This window comes from Rutilus rutilus (assembly GCF_951802725.1).
Source record: "Rutilus rutilus genome assembly, chromosome: 2".
In the NCBI taxonomy this organism is placed as follows: Eukaryota; Metazoa; Chordata; class Actinopteri; order Cypriniformes; family Leuciscidae; genus Rutilus; species Rutilus rutilus.
Window position 1 is genome coordinate 50105767 of NC_140210.1, and position 23149 is coordinate 50128915.

Below are 23149 nucleotides of genomic sequence, written 5' to 3' on the forward strand. Positions count from 1 at the left end.
GAGTGAGATTCCAGTCCGCGCATGTTCAGTGCGAACTCGCATAGGGTATGAGGGCACATCGATACATAGCCTACATTGGAAGTGGAGAGTGAAATACCTGTCACTGCCGAGACGCGACAGTTACAATGCACCTATCATGATTATGTTTAAATAAGAAAAAATAATAAATAAATTACGTTAAAACGTTGTAAAATAAACTACATTTATTTTAATATTTAACATGGCAACAGATATTTACCACTTAGATTGGCTTCAAGTTTGATATATTAACTAAATAATAATACAATTTCTTTAACAGCAATAGTAAATATTTGTATTACATAATAGGATGTAGCTAGCCTATATATTGCATTAATGTATGGTAATTTATATTGCATTTATTTACACATGTAGGGCTATTATGTCATAGTATAGCCTACTGTAATAATATAGTTTTGTATGTTGTATGTATGTTTGATGATGTTGAAAGTGTTCTGAATTCACACATTTGTCAGGTGAACTGGACTTAAACGGTGATAGGTAATATCCCGTTCTCAGGGAATACACAGCAAAATCCCCAGTGTTAAATTAACACTCCTCAGTGTACATATGTGTCCACACTCCAGGGTGTTAAAATTAACACTGAAGCAGTGTTGAAGTTAATGAGATAATTAAGTGATTAATTAAGTGATGATTGGCCATTAGTGGTGACACCTAATGTTGATAAGCATCATTGATGGAAAGAGAAAAAACAATAACAGAAAAAAGAGAAACACAAGAACTGCAACTGACTTTGACACTTTATTGATTTGCAACAACTCCTTAACAACAATCAAACTCTTTTAATTAAAGCTTACAACATGGAAAAATATTGTTATTATTTTTTTGAGTTTATATACTGTATATATACATATTTAGCAGATTTCATAATGCAAGTGATAGCAATAGATAATCTAAATAAAAATGGAAAAGCTGGAATACTACTGATAAAACGTGCAGTAATTTTAGGAGAAGTTTGATATCGTAATGCAGGATGGCTGAAACTATATTATGGATACTTCTTAGCACATTTCCTGCTCAAGTTTAATTGGCACCCATAAAACACCCCAAAAAACAACTGGATCTGTCACTAGACGACAGTTTTGCCGAGTCAAACACATGTTTGGCAACATCCACATGAGCTGAGCTCAGTATCCGGCAGGAAAACCGCCTTTCCTGCTGTCAGATTCAGCACACACTGTAAAAAAAAAGAAGAAAAAAAAGAAGAAACCGTAATTTTTTTTTAATTTTCTGGTAGCAGGGGCGCCAGAAAATGTCTGTTTAAAAACAGAAAAACACTGTCAGGAAAAAAACATAGATACACTGTAAAAAAAAAAATGTAATTTCTTACCCTATAATTACGGTTTATTACTGTTCTACAAAATAAAATCTTTAAAAAAAAGTCAAATGACTGTCAGCTACGGCTGCCAAACAAAAACTGTAAAAATAAATTAAAATATCCTTTTTTAAATGAATTGCAAATTACTTTTACAGAAATCTTCTTTTAACAGAAACACAGTTTTTCACATTTATTTTCTGATTGTTTTACTGAAAACCATGCAGTGAACTACATGCATGATTTGCTGTGACTATACGTCACTGCATCAGCAACTACACAGTTACTGTCTGTTAAATAAAGCAACATGCAACATTTCATCAGTGTTTCTCTGCTCATCCTGGACTGAAGCTCAGGCTCTACTCTTCAACACAATGGTGACACACAAAACACACCATACAGAAACACTTTAAACCCCAACAGATCATTAAACACTACCAGGTCTCTCATGATCTCAGCATCTTCACTTATTACAATCAAGACTTTAGTTCTTTCATACTAACATTCTTATTGAGAATTAACAGAGGTTTAGAAGTTGAAGCTTTATTGAAAAGAATCAAGTTTGATGTCACCATGATGGAGATCAGTGTTTGCTTTAGTTGGGCTCTTGACCTTTTAGTGTTTAATATGAGTTTTACTCTGTTTGCTTTAACTTGTGCCTTTGATGCATATTTGTTACAATAGGTATCCAAGAGAAACTGAACTCAGATGATTTTGATTACTTGTTAGTGATAATAGTCATCATGTAGTATCCTGCTTCATTTATACTTTCTGAATTGTGTGATATCTGTTGAAGTCGATAAATATTAGTTGTTAATTTTGCATGATAAAACTGCTATAGAAGATCCTGCAGTGCTGTGGTACTCACATTTTATGAAGTCATTATACAGAAAATGTTTAGACAGGATCAGCGTATGAATCACAACAATGGTGACAATGAAAAAAAAAAATCTGAACTACTATAAAGTCACAAAAAGGCTTTGTTGGTTGTCACCATTGTTGAGATTCATATGTTGATTCTTGATGTCTCTATCTATACTACTAAAAAAAATGAACGAGCTCAAAAACTTTTCTGTATAATATATATATATATATATATATATATATATATATATATATATATATATATATATATATATAAATATAAATAAATAAGATTGTTACAATACTGATGCCACAATATTTCAGGGATCATGTGAAAAATTATGACATTAATTATAGACTTTGTTTAAAGCTAAACTCCATCTATATATAATCTAATCAGAGATTTGACATATCAGTGAATCAGATCATCATATGATGACTACAAAATCATCATTAACTGACCAAGATCATCTGACAAAGCAGCCAGAAAAAGTTAATAATTCACGGGTCATGAGCCTAACTAAAGCAGACACTGATCTCAATCATGGTGACATCAAATAAATTTTTTTCAGTTTATTTAATGACAGTCATTTGACCATTTTATCGTTTTGTTACTGTAATTTGTAATTTTACATACATTTTTATGTAATTTATGAAAACAGAAAAAAATACTGTATGAAAAATACAATAAATTTTCTGTATAAAAAATTTGGATTACTGGAATTTGTCATTAATGTCACAATACCTAAAATAACAGCTGAATTTTTATTTTACAGATATTATTTGTAATTTTACAGTGTTTTGAGTACAATTTAAAATTAAAGAAAATGATCATCAAAAAATCATAATTTTACAGTGTACCTTCTTTTCTTTGTTTTCTAATTTCACAGAAAAAATCTGTAAAATATTACGTAATAATTTCTGTAAAATTACACATAACTCTGTAAAAATACAGACAAGTTCCTTTAAAAAAAAAAAAACAATTAAATTGATGTAAAACCAAAATACAAGCAATTACCTGTAAATGTAATAGTGGACCTTTAAATTACAGCAAATATCTGTAATTTCAAATTCTGTAAAAAATACAGACCATTACCTGTAAAATTACACTTTTTTTTTACAGTGCAGAGTGTGTCCCCCTCTCGGACAATCGCCTGGATCACTGATATTTCAGAACTGTTTTTTATTTTATGATTCTTCTGCTCCAAGCCTTTAATTACTTCCTGAATACATAAACACAGAGAGACAATTAAAATATTTCTCACTTTTCTGACTTTGTGTATCTTATTGAGATGACAAACCTTTGTTGTCAAGTGTAAGAATCCTACCTTATCAAAGTCCTCCTTTTCTACAAATGTCTCCTCTCCCCTGATCTGAATTCTGGGTGCTTCAACAGCTTTCTGCAAGTCATCATAGCCAAAGAACAGGTAGTTCATGATCACCTGAGAGGAGAGAGACGGGAGAGGGGAAAAGGATTTTAGATAAAAGAAAAATAGCTTTTTCTTCATTTATTAAACTCAACCTATTCAGGATAAGCAAATGTTTTTATTGTCCTGAATGATCATTCAGAATAATCAAATGTCAAATTGCTTTCTGTTCTGTGCTGTAGACATGTAATGTAAAGTATGTAAACTCTCGTCAGTGTTTTTTGTTACCTGAGCAACTGCGGTGGTGATATTTGTCCCTCCTGCACCTCCAACCACCATTTTGACGTTTTTATCTTGGTCCAATATTATTGTGGGACACATTGATGAAAGTGGCCTTTTACCTTGTCGAAACAATTAGTATTTATGTGAACATTTATATTTATATACAGCAGTAGGTAGTGTACAGTACAATATTACCTTATTTACAGAGAGTTTATGTAACTCAAGGCATGCCAGTTTTATTTATTTACCTGGTTTAATTAAGTTGTTTTTTATTGTTTTGTTGTCTCCACTCTCACACATCATATCAGGATCCATGAAATCATCCATTTGGTTATTAAATACAATGCCTGTTGAGTCTGACATCACCCTAGATCCAAAACTGTGAGAACACAAAAAAGATTTAGACAACAATATGAAAAAAAACAGTAAAGCAACAGAGCTTCATAAAAATAGACACCAAAAGTACATTAACATTTTTGTCTTTAAAATGAGGTCTTCTTAATATATAATTAAATTAATCAAAATTACTATAATTAAATTAAATTAAATTAAATTAAATTAAATTGAATCAAATTAACGAAAAAAGTGTGGTATTTTACTCTTTTGAGTACATCTTGTCAGCATTGTTTGATAAATATTTCTCAAGGCTTTGTCCCACTGGCTAGATGAAACATCTTGATTTTGTAGGCGATGTCAAAAATATCTACTTTAAATAAACACAGTGTTCAGTCCTTGCTTCATATTTTATTAGTCATTTCATTTTAGTTGAATCCCAGAAAGAAATACTTAAGGACAAGGCTTTGTCTGTCTTGTGTTTAACAAAGAGCTTTTTAGTAAGTGAAAGGCCTTGAGAACCGGTTGCACTGGCTCTGATAATGTCAAACATGTACTGAAGGAAGTTGACATACAATGATAACTCCCAACATGTTTGATTTTATCAGAGCCAGTTGGACTAGAGTTCAGTAGATGAATCTATTAATGCTCTACTGCTGAGAGACCGCAGAGTTTGAGTTTGTTTTCTCACTGCCTGTCAGGTTCATTATTAGTTACTATGGTTATGATTTGATTCATCATTCTGTTCAGCTGTTTGATTAATTACCTCTGTCTCTTGTATTTAAGTTACTGTGTTTATGTTCTTTGTTGTCCGGTCTTGTCAATGTTTAATGGTTGTTGCTGCCTTCATCTTCTCTATGTGGATTATTAATTAAAGACTTTATACTTTCATTATTTTTGTTGTGTATGCTATACAACCAGTTCGTGAAAGACACATAGCCATTCCCTCCAACTCATGATGATTGCAGATGATTGACTATGCAAATAATTCTAAAAAAAACAACAAAAAAATTGTATAGTGAGAAGTCTGCTGTCTGAAGCTGCAGTTTTGGACCTATATATTGTAATTATAAGATATATGATGTTTTACAAACTGTAACTTGGTGAGACAGATCCAGGTGCCAGTTGCATGAACAATGCCATTTTGTTAAGACTGTGTCTTAAGAACTAATCTGGGGTGTGTTTCCCAAAAGCATCATTAGCCAATGTTCGCAAGTCCCGTCGTTATCAGCAGAGGTGGGTAGTCCAGGGGTCAGAAAGTAGAAGTCATGCTATCCCAGCGGGCACCTTGATGTCAAAATTAGGTCAAGAAATAGGTCAAAAATGAAAGTCATATTGACGTCAAGAGTTTGACCTCTGCTGATGTCATTTTGCCAAACAAAAAGGTGAAACGCATGGCCGTACACTTATTCAGAGGTGGAGATTCCAGGGGTCAGAAAGTTAAAGTCCTGCCATATGTTTATTCCACCCATGAACTCACACAGCAAAAACTCCAGTGTTAAATGAACTCTCCTGGGAGTTTATTTGGCTCCAGACTCAAGAGTGTTAAAGGTAATGAGCTAATTAAGTGATTGATTGAGTGATGATTGACCATTATTGAAAACACCTGATGTTAACAAGCAGAATCACTGAAGGAGAAAAATCACAATTTTAGACACCGTTATGGAGATTAGTGTTTGATTTAGTTGGGCAGTTGACCTTCAAATAATTATCTTTAGATTTTGTTTGGCTGTTGATCTGAGTTATTACAGCCAGATGAACAAAAAGAAAAGTTGATCAGGTGGTGTTGGTTGTATTTGAACATAATTTGATCTGAATCACTGAACTCAATTAGAGCCTAATCTCTGACTTAAATGTATATTGGTCATTACAACATCACAGTAATTCTACAGATTAAGTTCCAGATTTTTCAATATAATTCAAATTATTTCTTAAAAGTAGTTCTGAAAAAGAAAATCTTTCTTTAAGGCACACACAGACATCAAGATTCAGTGTATGAATCTCAACAATGGTGACAAAAAGAATATTCAATTAGGAAAACAAGACAATTCAGATCATAATTTATTCATACCGCAATGCATGATGGGAGCCATGGATGAGTTTTGATTGGTGGCACCCAGAATGCACTGCAACATGCTTTATTATTGTCACCATTGTTGAGAATCACAGGCTGATTCTTGGTGTCAGTGTGTCCAAATAATACAATTTTTCAAAGTCCTTTGATCAGAACAACTTTCAAGAAATCTTTCTGATTACATTGAAAATGGTTAATATGGCATAATATTAGAACTCTCTAAATGAGTTTTGTGATTCAGGTCAAATTTTGATTATGTCAAAACATAACCAACACCACCTAATCAACGTTTCTCTTTGTTCATCTGAGAGCTATAACTAAGATACAACAGCCAAACAAAATCTAAAGTTATTAGTTTAAGGGTCAAGAGCCCAACTAAAGCAAACACTGATCACCATAATGGCAACTTAAAAAAGAGATTTTCTCCTTCAGTAATTCTGCTTGTTAACATCAGGTGTTTTCAATAATGCTCAATCATCACTCAAACAATCACTTAATTATCTCATTAACTTTAACACTCTTGAGTCTGGAGCCAAATAAACTCACAGGAGAGTTCATTTAACACTGGAGTGTTTGCTGTGTGAGTTCATGGGTGGAATAAATATATGGCAGGACTTTTACTTTCTGACCCCTGGACTCTCCACCTCTGCACTTATTACCAGCTTCACTTAAAACTAACCAGATTTACTTTATATAATTTCCATTTTTATGAAATCATAAAAATTTTGTATTTTAAAGTCACCATGATGGTGGTTAGCGTTTGCTTTAGTTGTGCTCTTGACTCTTCACTCTTTAATATAAAATGTCTTTGGCTGCTATTCTTGTTATAGGCAAAATAGTCATGAGAAGATAAGGTCAGGGGATGTTGGCTGTTTATAGATGATGACGACAATATCATCATGTAAATGCCTGATTCCCTAATTGTGTTTAGTGTCAAATGTTTTGATTATATAGAATTTATGGTTTTTATGATGTATTGCAATAGAATCAATTTAATTTTACAGCATTAGAGCAATTTTGTTTATCGAAGACTATAATGGATTTTAAAAACATTTAGTGCATTAAACATTTTCCTCTACATTATTACTTAGCCATCAAGAATCAGTGTATGACTCTCAACAATGGTGACAATCAATGAAATGCTTCATGCCGCAGTGCATGCTGGGTACCACCAATCAAAACTCACCAAAATCTCCCAGCATGCATTGCAGCTTTAATAAATTATGCACCTGGAGTTGATCTGATTATCTGGATATTTTGTTTGATTGTCACCATTGTTGAGATTCATACGCTGTTTCTTGATGTCTGTGTGTGTCTAAGTAATGCCATAGATGACAGGGTTTTGTGCACTTAATAGTTTTTAAAAACCAAGTACATTATTTGATAAACAAAACTGCTAGACATGCTGTAGAATCAAATGACTTCTGTTATGAATAAAACAGTTTTGAAACTGCAAGTCCTATATAATCAGAACATAAGACACTGAATAAGATCAGGGCTTCAGGCATTTACATGATGATATCATCATCATCATAATCAATAAACAGCCAACATCACCTGATCTCATTTTCTCACGGCTTTTTTTAGCTACAACAACAGAGCTTTATAAACACACAATTATAGCAGCCAGAGAAAATTTAGTATTAAGAAGTCAAGGGTCAAGAGCACAACTAAAGCAAACGCTAACCACCATCATGGTGACTTTAAAATACAAAATATGATTTAATTAAACCGGAAATTAAATAAAGTAAATCTGGTTAGTGTAAGTGAAGCTGGTAATAAGTGTACGGCCATGCGTTTCACCTTTTTGTTTGGCAAAATGACATCAGCAGAGGTCAAATCTTGACATCAAATTGACATCAACAATTTGACGTCAATATGACTTTCATTTTTGACCTATTTCATGACCTAATTTTGACATCAATTTGATGTCATATTGATGTTAAATTGACATCAAAAGCCCACTGGGATATGTTTATTCCACCCATAAACTCACACAGCTGATTTCACTAATTAGTTCTCTCTCCTGCTGAATTAGCAAATCCAGGTGATGGGAACAAAATACGTTTACTTTCTGAACCTGGACTTTCCACCTCTGATTAAGACACACTGATATATATTTCTCTTACATGTCATTGATACTGCTGGTGACTGCCACTGCATTCCCATATTTATCGATGACTGACAGGTGAGATGTCCCAGAGTCATACATCCCATTAGAGCAACCGTAGCTCACTTGTTTGATGCTATCATTAATCTTTGCCCTGATGTCGGCAGCAAAGTCGACTGAGGTCATATTTTGGACAGTCTGTAAAACAATCTGTGACAAAATTCATGAAAATAGGAACAGTGAAAGGCTCTGAGAAAATAATGTCTGTTATAACATAAGTTACTCCTGTGTATAGGGCTGGGCGATATATCGCACGATATTGTTATGCGCATCTCATCAGTAAAGCCAGTTCCTTGATTAGTACACAGCAAAAACTCCAGTGTTAAATGAACTCTCCTGGGAGTTTATTTGGCTCCAGACTCAAGAGTGTTAAAGTTAATGAGCTAATTAAGTGAAAGAAAATCTTTCTTTAAGGCACACACAGACATCAAGATTCAGTGTATGAATCTCAACAATGGTGACAAAAAGAATATTCAATTAGGAAAACAAGACAATTCAGATCATAATTTATTCATACCGCAATGCATGATGGGAGCCATGGATGAGTTTTGATTGGTGGCACCCAGAATGCACTGCAACATGCTTTATTATTGTCACCATTGTTGAGAATCACAGGCTGATTCTTGGTGTCAGTGTGTCCAAATAATATAATTTTTCAAAGTCTTTTGATCAGAGCAACTTTCAAGAAATCTTTCTGATTACATTGAAAATGATTAACATGACATAATATTAGTATCACAGGCTGCTATAATCAACAAGGTAAACTTAACTCTCTAAATGAGTTTTGTGATTCAGGTCAAATTATGATTATGTCAAAACATAACCAACACCACCTGATCAACGTTTCTCTTTGTTCATCTGAGAGTTATAACCCAGATACAACAGCCAAACAAAATCTAAAGTTATCAGTTTAAGGGTCAAGAGCCCAACTAAAGCAAACACTGATCACCATAATGGCAACTTAAAAAAGAGATTTTCTCCTTCAGTAATTCTGCTTGTTAACATCAGGTGTCTTCAATAATGCTCAATCATCACTCAAACAATCACTTAATTATCGCATTAACTTTAACACTCTTGAGTCTGGAGCCAAATAAACTCACAGGAGAGTTCATTTAACACTGGAGTGTTTGCTGTGTGAGTTCATGGGTGGAACAAATATATGGCAGGACTTTTACTTTCTGACCCCTGGACTCTCCACCTCTGTGCGCTCCCCAGGGCGGTTCAGCGCAAAGAGGAGGCGTGTTCCGGCGCAAACGTTCCCTCATGCTATTTTGCAGGTTTAGAAAACAATTGCGCCACTAACCAGGAAAAAATAGTTTAAAGTCAGTGGCGCGTTGCGCATGTTATTCATATGCTATTTTAAGGGCGCATGTTTGGCCATAATCAATGTAGCGTGTGCACAACACACACACACTTTGATTCTCTCATCTACACAGAAGCAGCAGTTTTCATTTTTGCAAATCATACATTATTACGATAGATAGATAGACAATTTATTATAAAAGCATACATCTAGCTTACACATTTACCCAAATTATCATACGCCTTTTTAACCTAAGTTAATTTGGGTGTGTTTCTCCATCCTCAACGTCCCTGACGAGAGCGTTGCTCTCCTTGGCTGTGAACCGCTCCTGGCAAATCCGCCGTTATAATAGGAATCCGCTTTAGAACAAGCGCGCCTGCTCTTAAAGGGAATGTGAGATGATGCTCTGATTGGTTTATTTCATGTTACGCCCAAACCACACCTATGAATAATGAAGCTACTTCAGAGCAACCCATTTTAGATTTGCGCCGGGCGCAAGAGTCATTTATCCCGCCGGGAAAATAGCAACAGCGCCGAGACCCGCCCACAAAGTTACTTGCGCTTTGCGCTTTGACACTTGCGTTTCAGATCGTTAAAATAGGGCCCCTGACCTGAACTAACAATCAATAAGAAACTATAGAAACAAACAGACAGGGAGTGAAGGAAGACATAACTCAACTAATTGACAGATAAACCAAACACAAACAAGAACAGAAATTAAAACAGACTGACATTGTGACAATATATAAGAACAGTTGAACTCACCTCAGTGATGTCCTCATCGAGTGGGTCTCCCAGTTTACTCTTTTCGACATCAGCCAAGTGGAACGCCTCTATCATACGATGATAGGTCAGAGTCTTGTTCTCTGTGGACACACTGGTGTTTGTGAAGTTGTAACCTAATAGGAAATGTTTAATAATTATTTAAAATGTATCTTAATAATAATTTTCCATTCTCGTTTTTACTCTCTGAATGAACACTTATTTTAAAGGAGCGTTACAATGTACACTGTTAACCCTTGCTGTAAAAAAAGGCGTAATTCAGACAGTATCATACCATTTTCCATTAAAACAGTAATATACCGTAGAAAACAAAAATAGCCTACAGGAATATACTGTAAATTAACAGTGCTCAAAATCGACACTCAGAGGCTGTTTTCCCAATCACACCCTATACCCTCATTCACTATTCCCTACATTAGTTCACTAATATAGTCCACTTGACAGAGTGAATGAAAAGAAGTGAGTGAATTGAGAAACTGATGAACACCTGATAAGCAGAATCACTGAAGGACAGAAAAAAAGAAAAGTGGTACCGTCAGACCCGGAGTTCGGCTGAATGGATTCTAAAATGGTAAAACTCAACTGTTTAACTCTGGGGGAGATGTAAAATGAGCATATTTCCGAAAAAAGTGGAGTATCCCTTTAACTCTTAATATATCTTTTGTCTTTTTTGGCTTCTATGACATTGTTAGATTCAAAAGACATCAGTGAATCAGGCTATTTCATTATGGTTATAAAACCATCAACAGGTAACCATCATCACCTGATCTCATTTCACTTTAGCTTTCTTTGCTGCTGCAAATGTGTTTGACAAACACACTGTCACAGCAGCCAAAAAAGACAAAAGATATAATAAGAGTTAAGAGCCCAACTAATGGAAACACTAGTTGTTTAATCCTCCTCTGCTGAGATCTTCACAGATTTAATGTCTTCTTTTCTCTTCAGTTGATTTCATCTGAGGCTGTGGCTGAAATTACTCCATATTTAATATACACAGATTTTTTGGCTACGATAAGGTCCAGTTCTGGTTTATTTCTTTGCTCTTGGCTGACATGTGGTATTGCTATGCAGAGGTGTAAAGTCCAGGTTCAGAAAGTAAAAGTCCTCCTCAGTATTTTGTTCCAATCACCTGGATTTGCTAATTCAGCAGGAGAGAGAACTAATTAGTGAAATCAGCTGACTGAGTTTATGGGTGGAATAAACATATGGCAGGACTTTTACTCTTTGGCCCCTGGATTACCCACCTCTGCTTGTGGCCCAGATCTGGCAAACAGGAGTGGGCCACCCAAGGGACATCATTCCACGCTGCATGTGGGCTAGATCCGCATTCCACAAGTGCCAGATGTGGGAGGGATCTGGGCCGAAACAATGTTGCTATCTGGGAATTAATGAAATCAGCTGGCAGAGTTTATGGGTGGAATAAACATATGGCAGGACTTCTACTTTCTGACCCCTGGACTATAAACCTCTGAATGCACCCCACAAACGGTGAGGAGAGTGAGTCGCTCGCTGCGTGAGGAGCAGAGGTGGAGATTCCAGGGGTCAGAAAGTAAAAGTCCTGCCATATGTTTATTCCACCCATGAACTCACACAGCAAACACTCCAGTGTTAAATGAACTCTCCTGGGAGTTTATTTGGCTCCAGACTCAAGAGTGTTAAAGTTAATGAGCTAATTAAGTGATTGATTGAGTGATGATTGACCATTATTGAAGACACCTGATGTTAACAAGCAGAATCACTGAAGGAGAAAAATCACAATTTTAGTCACCATTATGGAGATCCGTGTTCGATTTAGTTGGGCAGTTGACCTTCAAATGATTATCTTTATATTTTGTTTGGCTGTTGATCTGAGTTATTACAGCCAGATGAACAAAAAGAAAAGTTGATCAGGTGGTGTTGGTTATATTTGAACATAATCATAATTTGATCTGAATCACTGAACTCAATTAGAGCCTAATCTCTGACTTAAATGTATATTGGTCATTACAACATCACAGTAATTCTACAGATTAAGTTCCAGATTTTTCAATATAATTCAAATTATTTCTTAAAAGTTGTTCTGATAAAGAAAAAGAAAATCTTTCTTTAAGGCACACACAGACATCAAGATTCAGTGTATGAATCTCAACAATGGTGACAAAAAGAATATTCAATTAAGAAAACAAGACAATTCAGATCATAAATTTATTCATACCGCAATGCATGATGGGAGCCATGGATGAGTTTTGATTGGTGGCACCCAGAATGCACTGCAACATGCTTTATTTTTGTCACCATTGTTGAGAATCACAGGCTGATTCTTGGTGTCAGTGTGTCCAAATAATAAAATTTTTCAAAGTCCTTTGATCAGAACAACTTTCAAGAAATCTTTCTGATTACATTGAAAATGATTAACATGGCATAATATTAGAATCACAGGCAGCTGTAATCAACAAGGTAAACTTAACTCTCTAAATGAGTTTTGTGATTCAGGTCAAATTATGATTATGTCAAAACATAATCAACACCACCTGATCAACGTTTCTCTTTGTTCATCTGAGAGTTATAACCCAGATACAACAGCCAAACAAAATCTAAAGTTATTAGTTTAAGGGTCAAGAGCACATCTAAAGCAAACACTGATCACCATAATGGCAACTTAAAAAAGAGATTTTCTCCTTCAGTAATTCTGCTTGTTAACATCAGGTGTTTTCAATAATGCTCAATCATCACTCAAACAATCACTTAATTATCGCATTAACTTCAACACTCTTGAGTCTGGAGCCAAATAAACTCCCAGGAGAGTTCATTTAACACTGGAGTTTTTGCTGTGTGAGTTCATGGGTGGAATAAATATATGGCAGGACTTTTACTTTCTGACCCCTGGACTCTCCACCTCTGGTGAGGAGAGTGAATCAACATGTTGACTGGGTATGTCGCTTATGAAGGGCCGGTCCAGTGATGGCTGTATTAATATGGAGAATTATTTGCAGTAATTGGAGAGTACTGGCCTTAGAACTCCCAACCTGTAATCCACAGACAGACATACACTCACTGACCTTCGAGTATATTGAGTATCAGAGCGAGCACAGGTCCACCGAATGGAGCAGTAGGAGCATGAAACGTGTAGTTTCTCAAAGTAAAGTTTAATGCATGCTCATTTAGCTCTGCCGTATAATTCTTCAGGTCCTCACGTGTTATATTCCCTCCTGTGATATAAGACAAAAACCCCTCAGAAAGAATAGCATACTTTGATGAAATTACTGTAGGTCTGCAGATCCTGATAAAATTTAAAGAAAGAAATAACCTGCAGCCTTTATATCTTTCAGTATATCATCAGTCAATGACCCATCGTAAAAGGCTTTTGCTCCTTCTTTTGATATCGTCTCGTAGGTGATAGCAAGTTTGGGAAAGGGTTTAGTATCATTTTCCTTCCAAATTTTTTTTGAGCTGTAAATCATTTCACTAGAACAAAGAGAGACAAAAGCAGATACAAGATGATGTTATGTAAGTGAAAAGGCTGAGGCTTTAGGGAGCCCTGTGTAAATAGAGACATTCAACATACACTCAAAAAAATGCTTTGTTGGCTTTAATTAACTTTTTTATGTCAACAGGTTTATGTCAAAACAAATTGGGTTGAATGTAAAAATATAAATTTTAGGATAATTGAACTTAATTAACTTAATTGTTTTGAACAAAATTAAGACTGTTAACCTTATTCAACTAAACGGCATTGGATTAACCTTATGTAATTAACTTAAGTTAATTGAAATAAATAATGTTACATAAATCCAATGTAACCTAGTTACGTAGAACCTGTTGCAATAAAAAAAGTTAATTAAAGCCAACATAGCATTTTTTTGAGTGTAGTATTATAATACAGCGTGTTGACAATTATTAGGCAAGTCGATATTCTGATCATATTTTTGCATCTTTATTTTTCTCGAACTGTTGTTTTATGACCCAGCTGTCCCAATGAGTATTTCTTTAGAGTCATTTCTATTGTAGGGGAGAGCCGGGACAGTTGAAACACTTTTCAGATAAACGTCGTTTTCTAAGATAAGGTTACAGATAGATTTTTAATTTTTTTGTGATGAACAACTCACATATGTGTTCTCTTAGTATCATGTGTTATTCGGTACAAATATAGAATGATTTAAGTAAAATATGACTTTGAACGGGAGTTGTGCTTTGTTTCAATCGTCACGCCTGTGCGGGACGGTTGAAACACAGGGGTGGGACGGATGAAACATGACAGTTTAAATGGCAGCTATTCATCTAATGCTTTTTTTTGTGAACAACACCTGACAAGTAACTTGTGTACATATTGTTACAAACATATTTTGTAATTTATTTTCATTTAAAGGTTCATATTAACCATTTTTGTTCTGTCGCCCAATAAACAATAAGCGATAAGCCTATGCGCATTTTGTAATCTTTCTAACAGGCTATTTTGACGAAGACAGACAAATCAGTTTACAATTAATTTTCTTACATTTCTTCCTTGAGTCATATTGAGTGTTTGCTAGTTGAATAGCCTGTTATTATGAAGAAAACGAGGTCAACCAGACGACGATAAATGAAATTTATTGAATATTGAAGATTGGACAATTGATGATTATTACAGAGATAGCATGTGTTGCGTAATTGAAAATTAATTTGCATTAAAAGAAACACAAGTCTAGAAACAGTATATGAATCTATGAACAGTATAGGCTATGACCAGGTTTAACGGGCAGGACGCGCGGGCGGGACGGTTGAAACACTGTTTCAACCGCCCCGACAGCGCATCCTGTCATTTAAACCTCTTTTGCTCTTAAACTAAAAAACTCTGATATTGCACACTTAAGGGTGTGTTGCAGTACTAATACACCTGCCGTATTATCATTACAATGGCACATGAAACAATAAATCCAACTTGTCAGTCCAAAAAAAGTACCGCACGAAAGAATTCACTCACCGCATTCAAAAACAGCTTTGCGGCTTTAACTCCAAAACGACACGACGTAAAGAAGAAATGTTTTCGCGGGTATGTTAGGCATTGCGTGCTGTACGTGCTGACGAAATTTGACGTACATGACGTGAGTGGTTTTCAAGAAAATCTCAGTGTTTCATCCGTCCCGCGTTTCAATCGTCCCGCCTCTCCCCTACTGCATCCTTATGATCCCCACTGCATCCCCACTGCTTATGGGCATTTACTTTATTATTATTATTATTATTATTATTATTATTATTTTTCACTGTGAATTACATCTCTATTTTGGCCCATTTTACCTGTAAAAAAATCTGCTTTATAATAATTCATATAATATAAGAATATAATATAATATAATATAATATAATATATGAATATAAGGCATTTTTCACTTTAAGCCCTTGTTAACAATTATATATCTCTTATAAATGATTATATACAAAATGAACATTGGTTAATAACATTTATGGGGTTTGGAATTAAGACGTGATTGGAATAAAAATGAACTAAAAGTGCATAATGCACACACTGTAAGGTCAGATCTGCCTTTTGGCCAAAACCGCTGCCACAGAGAAAGTGTTTTTTATTTTAATTTTAAAACAGCCAACACTGTTAGACCTTACCAGGCTTTTTTACAGTAAAATACTGGTAACTGTTAATTTTACAGTTCTTTACTGTAATCTACAGTATGTTACTGTAAAAATTCCATGCACTTAATTAAAACTCGAGTTAACTAATAACACTTGCAGAAACCGATTGACTTAAATTGACCAACTGTCGTTTAAATTTTTTAACTAAAATATATAATGCACTAACAATGTGAGCAAAGTATTACTGTGAACGTATTTAATTTTGAGAACACTAAAAAACTATTGAACATAAAGATATTTCTACTGGACCAGCAACTACACAGTCACCGCCTGGTAAAAAAAGCAACATGCAGCAAATCATAGGCTCTACTCTTCAGCACAATGGTGACCCAAAAAAAGGATCACCATTTTATTTTTAATTCATACTGCGGTATGTGCTGGGAGTTTTATACTATCCTGGAACCCAGCATACATGGCGACATTATACTTATGACATCACTATTGAGATTCACAGTCGATTTTGAGCACTGTTAATTTACAGTATATTCCTGTATTTTCTCGAAAGCATTGTTTTATACGGTATATTAGTGGTTTAATGGGAAATGGTAGGATGTTGTCAGAATTTGGCCTTTTTTTACAGCAAGGGTTAACAGTGTAGTTTTTAGATAGTTCACAAATTATTTATTCTTACCACTAGTGTTGTCAAAAGACCCGGTACTTCGGTACCAAGTCGGTACTAAAAAAATGTAAACGTCACGGTACCAAGTTTTCTTAAGTACCGGTGGTACCGAGGACCCGTTCAAACCCGGTTCCTTGTTGCGCATGAATGCACTCATGCACAGAGCGCGTGCAGTTGCGCGTCCTCTTTATTAAAGCGCTGAGACATGGCGACCGGTGGTGCTGCTGATGTGGTGGCTGTAAATCCACTTGTTGATAAGAAAGGAGGAAAGAGACACATATGGAAATATTTTGGATTAAGCTAATGTCACGTTGCCATAAGTGGCCGTTCACATAGCGCGCTTTTTGCGCGTGCAGATTCGTTATTCCAAATGTAGGCGCGCGGCAAGCGCGCTCATAATAGAAGCGACTCGGCGCGCTCGAGAGATAGACGCCAAGGGTAGAGCAAGCGTTTGTGGAAAGCAGAAACATGTCAATCTCCGAATGCAATGTTACATGAGGAGAGTAAAGATGGAAAGCTTTTAAAGATTAGTTCCATATAAATTCACGGATAATTTGTTGTTTTGTCATTAGTGAAAATCAATATTGACCTTGTATTTGAAAAAGGATCCTCATATAAAAACAATACTAAAATTCAGAGTAAGTTCATTCGCATTCGGAGATCGACTATTTTTGAAGCAGCGCTCTCCATGATGACGAGGAAGTATCAGCAAAGAATTTATTGATTTCTAGCCCTTTGGTACCAAAATTGGTACCGAGAACCGTGGATTTTCACTGGTATTGGTACCGAATACTGAAATTTTGGTACCGTGACAACACTACTTACCACAATGCATTATCACAAAGTTTGTGGTCTTCGTCTTCAATGGCTTTGGCAAAGGCCTCGCCAATCTCAATACCCTTCTTTGCCAGCTCTATACTGGGCTTAAACAGCTCCTCCCATGGCAGTCTCCCGTGCCTATCGTGTGCCATCTCATAACCACGCAGTTCTCCTGGTACAGCTATATATGATGCTACCATTCATATGAAACAAAAGGAGTGGTCAAGTCATTCAAAGGCCTAACTGGCAATAAATCATAAGAACTACTTATTTTACTGTTTTAATGATAACTAACATCCCTGTCAACACGCTCATCACGCACAATATGAGTTCACAGTGATCTAAAAGTGTAACCTCACAGCGCACTCACTGTGTGCTCATATTATGGCCACAATGTGAGTCACCCCAGCTAGAAATGTTATTGGACGTGGAATCCAACATCACTCAGACGTCAAATTTTGGTTGATAATGAAATTGGGTTGATGTCTAAACATTTGTAAGGTTCAACGTCATAAAACAACTCCACAAACAGCATTACCAGCTTCACTTATTACTACAGTCATATATGTACAAAAGTTCTTATTGTGATTAACAGAGAATTAGATGTTTAGAAGAAACAACAATTTTGAACTAACATTGACATTCTTAATGCCACAATGCATTCTGGGAGATACTGATAAGTTTTGGATGATGCACCCAGAATGCATTGCTGCATGAAGCATGTCATCGTTATTGAGATTCACGTGCTGATTCTTGAGGTTTGTGTTTGTCTTTAAATGATGGCTTAAAACCTAATGTTTCAATATTTTGTTTTTTACATTAAATACTTCAGATTTTCTGATTAAAATAATGCAGGATCCGCTTCTTTCAATTTCGTTTCAATTAAACCGGTTATTTTATGCCCTCATGTAATGAACTCAATTCTATCATCCCGGCAGATAAATATCAATTCAGATAAAGGCATTTGTAATCATTAGGTCAGTTAAATAATAGTAATCATCGTCATAATCATCAATGTGCAAACACAGATGTTTTACATGTCTAAACGATAGCCTATAAAGTGAATAAACTGGTCTTCATTTGTTATTAAATAAACTTATTTCGCCAAATTCAGCCCCTCATTAAGTCCTCGGTTCACCCTTGCTCATGTATCAGCACAACATGCAGTTGGCCGAAAGAAAGTTTCAGAGACAGTGCTATCACGCATGCTCAGTATCTCCAGTTCATCGGTTCTCCATATCGAACGTGTCCGAAAGAAACAGTTCTCGGTTCCGTACTGGTGATCAGAGAACTGCTGTAGCAGAATACATGTGCTGAGCTGAGAACTGCTGAAACCTGATTGACCTATATTTGACAAAACTAAAAAGTCGATGCATGTCTCCAGTATGTTTAATACGTTATGTTTTTTTTTTTATCAACACATTATAAACATTTACTTTGTTTGCACCCTTAAAACCTTGGCAAGAGTTTACATCAAATATCAACTTACTTAGAAATTGAATTAGCTGTTCCTGAAAATAATATTTTAGAATAATAATAAATATTTAGTTGTACAATCCATTCATTGTGTTTCCAATCTTTAAAATCATACAGTGAAAAGACAGGAATTATGTGATAAACATATTTCCAACATGTTTTATTTTGTCACACTTATTGATGTTCAACAAAATACTTAAGAAACATGCATTTCATCCCTCAGAAAAAAATTGCACGTATGGTCAGCTCATCCGGTTCCCAGTGTGTTGATCGTGTCCGAAAAGAAACAGTTCTCGGTTCTGTACTGGTGATCCGAGAACCGCTGTACCTGTACGTTCGGTAGTGCGCGTATGTATCAGCTACTCGTGCTCATCACTTCTCTCAGCACATGTCTCAGTTCATTAAACTGTTGGAGTTACTGGAGTAACATATACTCCAGGATATTGGTTTATTTCGAGTCAGAGAAATGTCAGACATGTCCGAAAGTGAGTAGTTGTGGATCAGTGCTGACCCAAGACGCCAACTGTTTCGAACGATTCAGTCCGAGTGTTCCTGGTTCGACCGGTTCACTAAAAAGAACCGGACATCTATTGATTACAACAAATACATTTATTAATTTGTTATTAATTGATGCAAATCCATGGAGAAAGTCAGGCCACTACACTATGCTAATATCTTTATTCTCAACAAGTAGCCAACATACATAAACCCACTTTCTTTTGCTATAACAAACACTTTATAGCATCTAGAGAAAAACTGACATCAACCACTCAAGGCCAAAGAGCCCAGCTTAAGCAAACACTGCCTCCACAATGGTGACCAAACCGAAGTATCACTTTCAAACAAACTACACTTTTTTGGTAACTACACTTTTTTGGTTACACTTTTAGATCCCTGTGAACTCAGATTGCTGACGTTGTGATCATATGGTGACATCACTGTGAGATCAATGTGTTGACTGGGATGCTTACTGAAACTTGTAAGTGTAAAATCATCATGGTGGCTAGATTTTGTGAGATGTTCTTCCTTGTTGGCTAACCTTTATTTGCATCATTGCAACATGTCTTATTCTCAAACATGTTCTGTGTAGCAGCCCTTGGAGCAGTTTCTCTGGCATTAATCGTCTCCACATTTCCTGAGAGGGAAAACATGGAATTTAATTTTCATTTAACAGTGAAGTGTTAGAGGCTTTATAGTCATGGCAGTCACTGTGTTTCCTGGATTACAATTCCTGTGTGAACACAGTCCTATAATGTCCAAACCATAACCTACCCCAAAATCAGAGGGAAATAATAGGTTGATAACAATGAAATACAAGCCCATTAACTAAATCTGATTAATCTACATGGAGGTTGGCCCAGGAACATGGCCAAAGGTGTGGTTTTCTGATGAAAAAGCAGCATAGTGCCAATTAAGTGTGTCACCAGAACTGGGGTCAGTATGTCAGCCCCTTTCTCATGGAAACTGTTTCTTTGATTAGTGCACTAAATTTCAAGCTTTGTTTGAAAAATATCTGCTGGACATTAAAAAACATTTTCATCCTCTTAAGTTCCTGTAACTATTTAGGAGATTGTTGTGGGAGTCTGGTTTAAGTCTAAGTCTTAAACCCACATACCTGTTGATGCATTGTATATGGTGAAAACCACACCTCCTCCGATGCCCATGCTTTGGGGATTAAACAGACTCATACACAGCAGAGCAGCAATAGCAGCATCAACTGCTGTACCGCCACGCTTCAACATGTCCCTGTAAACACAAAGAGCTATGTGTAAAGTTAAGAAAAGAACAATGACTCCATATTAGTAAGGCCGACTCTAGGGTTTCAAAAGTCTCTTTTCTCATGCAAAGAATCTTTCCCAGAAACATAAATGTGGCTCTTTGGCATCGTACCTCCCGATCTCAGAACAATTTCTGGCATCCGCTGCCACCGCTGCTTTACAGTAGCATTTATCAGAGAGTCTCTCAGAGCAAACCCCGGCATCTGCAGTCACTGCTGCTTCAAAGTGGAATGTCCAAATGGAAAACAATATAAAAACTGTCAGAACCACTTCAATCACGAAGGCGAACAACAGACATCTGAAAGTAGAACACCAGAGTAAGAGATATTTTATATTTATTCATCACACAAACAGAATTCAATTGTTCTTTGATATCAATTTATTTATTGATAAGGTTAACTCGTCCTCCTCAAACTGGCATACCTGACCAAATCATGTCATGTAAATTATTCTGTCAGTTGATCCTGTTATCAGATAAAATGGAATATGCCACATTTGACTGCACTGTTAACCCTTGCTGTAAAAAAAAGGCCAAATTCTGACAATGTCATACCTTTTCCATTAAAACGGTAATATACCGTATAAAACAATACATTCTGGGTTATATTTGTAGTTTTTGAGAAAGTAGCCTGTAGTACAGTAAGTAGTACTGTAGTAGTAATACTGTGAATTAACAGCACTGGCTGTGTCACACCCTATGCCAGGGGTGCCCAACCCATCGACTGTCCTGCACAGTTCATCTCCAACCCTAATCAGACACACCTGCCTTTAATTTTCAAGTGATCCTGAAGACCTTAATTGGTTGTTTCAGGAGTGTTTGATTAGGGTTGGAGATTAACTGCAGAATTGGGCACCCCTGCCCTATACCCTCATACACAATTCCCTACATTAGTTCACTAATATAGTCCCCTTGACAGAGTGAATGAAAAGAAGTGAGTGAATTGAGAAACTGATGAACACCTGATAAGCAGAATCACTGAAGGACAGAGAAACAAGAACAGAAAAAAGAGAAACACAAGAACTACAACTGACTTCCAGCAACACTGAGTGTGAAACCAGTTTACAAACCAGTTCAAAACCAGAACAAAAGTTCTTGTTGAGAATTAACAGATATTTAGTTGTTGATGTTTATATTGAAAATAATAAAGTTTGTTGTCACCATGATGGAGATCAGTATTTGTTTTAGTTGGGCTCTTGACCCTTGACTTAATAACATTAGTTTCTTTCTGGCTGCTTTAATTGTGTGTTTATAAAACACATTTGTTATGGCAAGAAAAAGCCAAGAGGGACATGATCAGGTGTTTTAGGATGTTGAGATGATGCATAATCACCCTATACATAATAAAACTATATTTAACATATATTTGTTAATCTAAAATGTGACATTCTGCAATATTTCTGTAACCAGTTATTCTGAATAATATTGAAAGCATATAATGTAAAAAAAATTTTTTTTGTAATATCCTATTTGACTCAGACACACACGAAAATCAACAATCAGCACATGAATCTCAACAATGGTGACAATCAAAAGTTTCATGTTGCAATGCATGTTGGATTCCAGGATGCACTGCTGCATTAACAAATAAATAAATAAATATTGCCACCATTGTTGAGAGACGTGCTGATTTTAGACATCTCTGTGTTTCTTCGATACAGTGTAGCTTTGTTTTGTTTTTTGCATTATGTGTAAAAAAATAAATAGTCATTGTAATTCATTACTGTAGTTTCACAGTGGTGGTAATGTAACATTTTGATACAGAATTCAACTCTGAATGAGATTAGCCAATGAACAGGCCATATGATGATTTAATAAACATATTCTCAATGATTCACAAACCATGTGTGCATGCGAATTGCAAACACAGTTCAAGCAGCAAGAGAAAAAAACTAATGTTAAAAAGTCAAGAGTCCAGAACCCAACTAAAGCAAACACTTATCTCTATAATGGTAATTTCAAGCCAAACATTTTCAATTAAACATCTCAATAACAACTTCTGTAGATGTATGACAGAAATAAAGTCATACTGGTTAATAATAAGTGTAATAATGTGTAATGGCTTTAAGTCAGTTGTAGTTCTTGTGTTTCTCTATTTTCTGTTTGTGTGTTCCTCTTTCCTTCAGTGATTCTGCTTGTTAACAGCAGGTGTTCATCACTAATGCTCAACAGTCACTTATTTCACTTATTCTCTTATTATTCAACATATTCCCTTAATTATCTCACTGCAACACTGTCTCAATGTTACTTTTCCTCTTTGTAGTGTGGATTTTCCTGTGGGGTTGAAAGGGTTAACAGTGTAAGATAAAAAGACACACCCACAGA

The 23149-nt window shown here is 35.6% G+C and overlaps 1 protein-coding gene across 1 annotated transcript in view; it reads right to left on the reverse strand.

Annotated features, from left to right (window-relative positions):
- Positions 1–1166: 1166 nt before the first annotated feature.
- The window catches only part of LOC311279538 (glutathione hydrolase 1 proenzyme-like), a gene marked incomplete at both ends in the record, with an annotated part of 34350 nt that continues 12367 nt past the window's right edge, over positions 1167–23149 (reverse strand). Inside the window, 13 exons of the mRNA XM_084391113.1 lie at positions 1167–1216; positions 3315–3441; positions 3547–3660; positions 3874–3986; positions 4116–4246; positions 8404–8594; positions 10513–10646; positions 13569–13718; positions 13774–13789; positions 17662–17765; positions 20088–20183; positions 20664–20794; positions 20939–21124. Coding sequence (XP_084247239.1) covers positions 1167–1216; positions 3315–3441; positions 3547–3660; positions 3874–3986; positions 4116–4246; positions 8404–8594; positions 10513–10646; positions 13569–13718; positions 13774–13789; positions 17662–17765; positions 20088–20183; positions 20664–20794; positions 20939–21124 — 1543 coding nt within the window. The remainder of the gene's footprint in view (positions 1217–3314; positions 3442–3546; positions 3661–3873; positions 3987–4115; positions 4247–8403; positions 8595–10512; positions 10647–13568; positions 13719–13773; positions 13790–17661; positions 17766–20087; positions 20184–20663; positions 20795–20938; positions 21125–23149) is intronic.